The 7,068-nt window shown below is 41.4% G+C and overlaps 1 protein-coding gene across 1 annotated transcript; it reads left to right on the top strand.

Annotated features, from left to right (window-relative positions):
* Window positions 1-827: 827 nt before the first annotated feature.
* On the top strand, window positions 828-4,690 carry NDE1 (nudE neurodevelopment protein 1; the record flags this gene model as incomplete). The annotated part of the gene is made up of 4 exons (XM_010020933.1): window positions 828-1,007; window positions 2,193-2,284; window positions 3,334-3,470; window positions 4,597-4,690. Coding segments are annotated over 4 exons (503 nt in total), but the record flags the coding sequence as incomplete, so codon positions are not given.
* Between the last annotated feature and the right edge of the window lie 2,378 nt (window positions 4,691-7,068).

Below are 7,068 nucleotides of genomic sequence, written 5' to 3'. Positions count from 1 at the left end.
AGAGCAGCTCGGAGAAGCAAAAGTCTTTTCCAGCCTTCTCCTAATCTGTGGTGATGCTTCAGGGCTGGGGGGGCGGGGTTAAGAAGAGCCAGTCCAGCTGGGGCATGTGCTGGTCTGGCTTCCTGTAACCTATGACGGTCAGCTTTAATAACCATTAACCTCATTGTTTCCTGGCCTGTGAGAAGTGGAATTAATGACACACTAATGGGGCAGTAAAACAGGAGGGCCGTGACTGACTTCTAGTTACCTTTAAATAGCCTTGTGTGCTAGCTTCTTGATATTGATGACTAAGGCTGGCTGAGAATAGAGAGACCATGGAGCTGGAAGAGCACCTTCTGTTATCAGATCTGCTCAGATTCTGTGCCGTTGAGTGGCTTCTGTGAGCTATAGCCAGGCTTTGGAACAGAAGTGATAATGGTGTGGTTTCCATCTGGCCTCAGCTCAGATTTTCTTCATGTGGAAACCAGAGCAGAAGAGAAAAGGATACAATAGGCAGGATCTCAACCTGGCAGAGAGCTGGAATGTAGCCAAGGTGTGTCAGGTTGCCTAGCCTCAGTCTTGATGTGCCTCTGCTTGGCACCCTGTAACATTTGGAAAGGAGTTGATTCCCTGCCTCAGATGTTTGCTACAAAAACATCTTTAGCCACAATCCCAGAAAAACCTTTAGTGATCATGTGGATTTTGAACATAGGCCTGGAGTAATCTTTACAGGGATAAGAGACTTCACCTCAACAAGGGGAATAATCTTTTGAGCAAAATGTTCTCACCTGTTCTTATCTTGGTGGATACATACTCCAAAAGCTTGCTTTGCGTTGCTTCCTTTGTAGATCTACGTCAAGAGCTTGCAGTGCAGCAGAAACAGGAGAAGCCCAAAACCCCGATGCAAACTGCCCTGGAAACTGAAAGAACGGACACTGCAGTTCAAGCATCCTTATCTGTGCCTTCAACTCCCTCGGTGCACCGGGCACCCAGCATCAACATACCCACTCCTATGACATTTAGGAGAGGTGACTGATAGGGAACCAGCACAGAATTACTGCTTTTGGTTTTTACTATAGTTTTTTGCTAAAGGAGGAGTGAGAAGGGGGAATGAACAGAGTTGAATGTTTCAGTAAAACACACCTCTGTGCAGTCACCATGATCTTACTTTCATAGACTGTGATTTTTGAGGTTTATTCATAGGCTGTTCATTTCCATGTGACTTGAACTGTCCAGTAATAATAACTGTGAAGGACAAGCTGACCTGTTGGGACTTAACTATTAGTTTACAACTGTCCCAGAGATGTTGGGCTAACTTTGGGGAAAGATTTTAAAAACTTGTGTGGTCTTTAATGTCATGCTTGTGTTACTTGAATTGGCTTCTCTGTGAGAGTAGATGCTCTCTTGGGAGAGGCTTTCTTTTTATTCTGGAGCAGCAGGACACTAACAAGTCATCCTGGCTGTCTGTACTAAATGATTGTCTGGTTTCATGTCAATATCAGTTGCTTATTTTTTGTAAGCACTGATTGTTTCAATATGTCAAACCTTTAACACTAACTCTCCCACAATCTTTTTACTTAAAAAGCTAGAAATCATATGTATGTGTAAATGCAGGGAGTTGCACTGTCACATTCTGATGATTTGATGATATAGCTTTGAACACTAACAAAGCTTAATTGTGGGCTTCAGTATGCTTAACCTAAAATTGTGGCTTGTGTGGAAGAATTAATGCTTCTGTAAAAGTGAGAGGATTTTGAGATTTATAGTAAAATGAGAGATGATTTTCCTCTCTGAGGACACATCCCTCTCGTCCCACTGCAGAAACAAAGATGCAAAGTAGGCTGGTAGAACAGATCTCTAGAAACCTAAGCCACAGCATATCTAGAGACTTTAGCTGAGGACAGTGTAACTTGAGCTCAGGGAGACAGTGCTTCATATTCGTAATGGATAGGAAAGATCTAGAGGTGAGATACAAAAAAATGAAGATAATTATGTTCTCTGCTCTGTATGTCAGGGTGTCTTCTGACTTCCAGTTTCAAAGGTTTAGGGTTTTTTGTTTGGTTTGTTTTTTGTTGGTGGTTTGTTTTGGGTTTGTGTTTGGTTTGTTGTTGTTGTTGGTTTTGTTTGTTTGTTTTTGTGGTGGTGTGTGTGTTGGGGTTTTTTTGGTTTGTTCGGTTTTCTTTTTTTAAATCCTCCTTTAACCTGCCCTGCAGGTCTCGAGGACAGTTTTGGTGCAACCCCTCTCACACCTGCTGCAAGAATATCTGCACTTAACATTGTGGGGGACTTGCTACGAAAAGTGGGGGTGAGTGCTTGCCTGCTAGCCAATGCTCTTGGGAAGGTAGAGCTGTCTGAAACTGCAGCCAGCACTATCTGTGCTGCTGCTTGGGGGGACTGGAAAGAGTATCTTGTCCCACTGTTAGCTAAGTGTGGCTTTGAAATTTGGTTTGGACTTCGTACGTTTCTGACTAAACCCCACCTAAAGATGGACCCTGCTCTGTTTTTCTAAGGTCTTATCCTCATACGGATGAGATCTTCCTCTACAAATTTCTGAAAGCACATGTGCAGAAACAATAGATCATCATGAGCAAATAGAAAGGCTCCTTTCCCATGAAAAGTAGAAAAGAAAATAGGATGGTGCCTGCTGTCCAGAGGGCTTCTGGTGAAGTTTTCCTTAAAAGTCTTGTAATCCTTTGAGCAAGCCCTAATGTCTTGTTAAGCTGTAGTTTGACATTTAAGCTAGTGCTGATGCTGGAAAACATATCCATTGCCTTCTTTCTATTTTCTCCCTTATGCCCCAGTGCTGTGTTGGCACAAGCATTTGTATGACTTTTTGATGAGCTGAGCTGCCGAACTGATACAGCTGAAGAGTAACCCAGCAACAAGGATGGAGTCATCTAGGGTGGGAGCGTGTCATGCAGAATAGGTTAATATGTGGCTCAGTTCTTTGTGGTGTACCACCTAGTACGTACAGCCTAATGTGTCCAGGAAAGCAGATACCTCAAGCATTTAGTAATCTAAAAGTGGTGCCTCTAAGAAAGATGTCAGACTCTCCCTGAAGAAGCTGAAGAATTTGTGTTCATGCTGGTGAACAGTGTCAACTCCTTAACCTCCCCTACAGAAACAGATTCAGCTTTAGAGAGATGACTAGCTTCATCTCTTCAAAAATTCAGCCCTCATATAGCACTAGAGTCTAGCAGGTTCTTCTACTAGACAACTCATTCTAAAAGAAAGAAACAAAACCAAACCCACAAAAACCCCAAACACTCTGAATGCCATTTTGGCGTGGCACAATGTCATCTTGTGAAAGACAAGGGTGATATCTGAGACTTGACTCATCTGTGTTTACATTAGGCTTTGGAGTCCAAACTTGCGTCTTGCCGAAACTTTGTGTATGACCAGTCTCCAAACAGAACCACAGTGTCGATGTGTATGAATAGAGATGTCCTTGAAACACGCCTGAGTCCTCATCAGCCCCTGTGTGATACAGGGTGAGTGCTGTTCTCTGCTGTGGTGTCTTACTGAGAAGTGTTGCTGTTAAAACTTAGTGACTGGTACTGTTTTGTTTTGTATTAAATCTTTGTTATGGTAGGGACAGATTTCTTTTCAACATTTTGTTTTAGTTATTTAGGATTATGAATTGAATCAGCTTAAAATTTGAAATCACTAGCTGCTGAAATTGGAAGACTAATTGGAATCAAGTTTTGGAAACCAAAAATCACAGCAAGTGTGATACATGTATTTTATTATAAGCCCATTGTTAATTGGGATGAAGTACAATGGAGGAGCTCTTGCTTATTGGCTTAATTTATTTTATGCTTTATATTCTTGTGCACATGATAGCGTAGAAACATTATGGCATGTAGGAACTTCCCTTATCACAGTTAAGATTCTCATTTATGAGAGAACTGGAAAACAAGGCAAATAATGGGTTCATTCAATGAGAATGCTTTACTGTTGCTAGGATGTGTTTCCAAGGAGAACCTGACAGGAACTTACCTGACTCAACTTTCATATTTGTGTGAACACTTGGACCGGTGGGTTTTTTTTTTTAAGCAAATGAAGAAAAATCAGCAACGATATTGTAAATTGCAGTTCAGTGCCTGCTTAAACTCTGCTGGTCTTGTACTGCACATTCTTTAGATTCTCTGTAAATTAAGTGTCTGTAGTACAGTTTGTTCCAGGCTCAATTATTCAGCTAGACCCTTGCACTGGGAATACTGGTTTGTCCTGTCACCCAGTACCCAAAGTTGCTGTATGAAAGAAGTGTTCCACATGGTACTTGCTATCTCGGCCTGGGGAGGAACCTCATAAAAGCTCTTTATAGGAAAGCCTCGAGTGTTGAACATTTACCTATTATTGCAGCTGATTATAGAGCTACCACTGTAATGCTAGAACTGAAATTCCAACACCTGTAAAAGATACTTTCTCTTGGAGGAACCAGAGCCTTGTGTTACAGTGGAAGCTCGGCCCATTTAAGTAACGGCTTAGCGCTCAGAGTTATATTCATTTATCTGTTGATTTCTCAAGCTAAGGGGTGTGCTCTGGAAGTGACCAGTTATCTGAAGATGATGATACTGAGCTAGAAATGCACTGACTTCTCTTTTGTATTTGCAGGTTAGTGAAACGCCTGGAGTTTGGAACACGACCTCCGAATATGCCAGGAACAATGAGCCATCCTTCACCAAGTGTTGTCAAGATGCTACTGTGAAAAGCCTGTCTGACTTTGGAAAAGGACGAAAAATAATAACATATATTAAACTTTACTTTTAAAAGAGAATATCAATGAGCAACCATACAGCAGTCTCAGTGTAGATGAGAACTGAACAAGAAGCTGCAATTGGCAATGGCCTCTGGTGGCCTTGCCCAGTCTGACCTCTCGGCTGAGCTCTGTGGGTGGTGTGATAAAGCAATGATACCTGGCAGTGCAGGACTTAGAATTGCTTCCTACATAAGTCGCTGTAAATAGCTCCATGAAAGTTTCTTCTTTTGACACTATCAGCCAAAGCCATTGTCGATCTACCTGAAACAGAGACAGTATTCCCTGTGCAGCTCTTCAGGCTTTGGATTTTGATGTTAGAACAGCACCGTGGGGTTCTGGCTTTAATTCTGGTGGCGCTAGCTTTCTATCACGCTTGTTGTGTGCTGCATTCGCCCTAATTAGAGGAGTGTGTTTATGTGGAGGAAGGTGTATTTCTGTGGGGAAGCTGCTTAGCTTTTTATGAGATGTTTGCTGGTCAGAATCTTGTTACACAAAAACCTACCTCTGTAGTGGTTAAGATGGTTTTGTATGCAATGATTTGCCATTGAGAACAGGATATGGTTAAAGGTGAGGGATGCCTAGTGCTTAGTAGTACTTGGGAGATACCAGAGCTAACAGCAAGGTAGGAGGCTTTGGACTGGCTTAGCATACAGACACTTTTTTTTTTTTTTTTTTCCCCATATTGTGGCCCATAAAGTGAGGCTGTTGTGGGAAGCAAGAGACCTGATAGGTTGCTAGATCTAACATTTTAATAGGTGGGTTTTACTGCTTTCTAAAGCTCTCTTTATTAATATGCCTTGGGTATTAGTGATTTTTTTTCTTGTTTTAATTTTTCTATGACAATATACTCTTTCAACTGTTATAAGTGGGGTTCTTTTTAACCTTAGAAGTCCTTCATGTTAGACAAATGTGTATGAGTAGAAAACTATTTTAAAGTCATTTTCCCCCCTGTAGAATATTACTGAATTTCCATTTGTTTTTTAAATGGAGTAGGTTCACTCACAGTATTAATGTATCTTAGGGAAGCCTGTACCTGCAAAGCTAATCATGATTAAACAGTTTTTTATGGATTTTTTGCTGGAGGATGTGAGTGGGAAGAGCTTACTTGACAAAAGAATGCATAAATGGGTTTGGTTTTAGTGGGTGGTTTTTGGTTTGCATTTTTTTGGATGAGTTTTTTTTTGGGGAGGGGGTGTTAGGGTTTGGTTTTTTTTTTTTTTTTGTGTTTGTGTGGGGTTTTTTTGTTTTTTGTTTTGTTTTTTATAAAATGCTGTGAAAACAGCCACTGATGCATCTATTTCTCTGGAACAGGAAATAAACACAGATGATTCCCACTATTCAGATCATATACAGAGTTTGCTTAACTTGGGAGCTGTTGTGGATGGAGGAGTGATGCGCTTGACTCATAAGAGAGAAATAGCAAAATGTTTAGTGATATAAACCATTGACTTAAAGTTTTTTTAGTAAATGCAACAGTGATTTAACAAGATTCAATGGCAATGTGCACTTGATTATTTACTGCAATCAAGTAAACTACCCTTTAGGGCAGGGTCAGACAAAACTGTCAGGGAGACCCTTCTGTTGAGTCATGAGGTTCAGAAAGGACCCCCTTGCTTTCTAAACTCCTTCCAGATGAGAGTCAGGGTGTGGCTAGATTCAGACTTAGTCTCAGACTTGGTCAGTGGTTTATATCTGAAGGATTATATATGTGCAATCAATCCTTTATATCATGTAGCTAAGATTGCAGAGGTTAGCACACTAGTAATCACTTACTGAGGATGTGTTGCAGCAAGGAATCTTTCAACCTCGAGGAGAATTTTTGAGAGGTGGCCCTGCTGGTTTGCAGCCTGCTGCTGTGCAGGAGAGCTCAATGGGCTCTGGGCTGCCCACTATTTATGGAGTAAGACAATTGACTGCTGGTCATCTTTGCATATCTACTGCAGAAACTTGGCTTGAGTTGGACCTTGACAGAATTATATTTGGGGTGGGGTGTGTGCACATTGTTCAGATTAGGCCTTTGGCTGTTGTGGTGTTACCCATCTCCCAAGAATTGAGTCAGATGCCTTTATGATGACCCAGACCTATCCATTACCACCACCACTGATGATTATCACTTGAGCAGAGTTGGGAAATAAAGGTCAGGTTGGGAAAGCGGGGAGAAGCACAGCACCACGCTCCACCCTGTGACTCTGTGACTATAGTCAATTTGTCTTGCCCTCACAGAATGATGGTGCAGTCACCTCTTGCCTCTGTGCCAAAATAGAATATGGATAATTTAGGCACTTACAGATTCATGGTAAGTAGATAGTGAAGCACTACTATTTGTT

This window comes from Nestor notabilis, unplaced genomic scaffold (genome assembly GCF_000696875.1).
Source record: "Nestor notabilis isolate BGI_N333 unplaced genomic scaffold, ASM69687v1 scaffold11568, whole genome shotgun sequence".
In the NCBI taxonomy this organism is placed as follows: Eukaryota; Metazoa; Chordata; class Aves; order Psittaciformes; family Psittacidae; genus Nestor; species Nestor notabilis.
The sequence above is the reverse complement of the archived record's forward strand: the minus strand, read 5'-3'. Positions and strand labels throughout refer to the sequence as shown.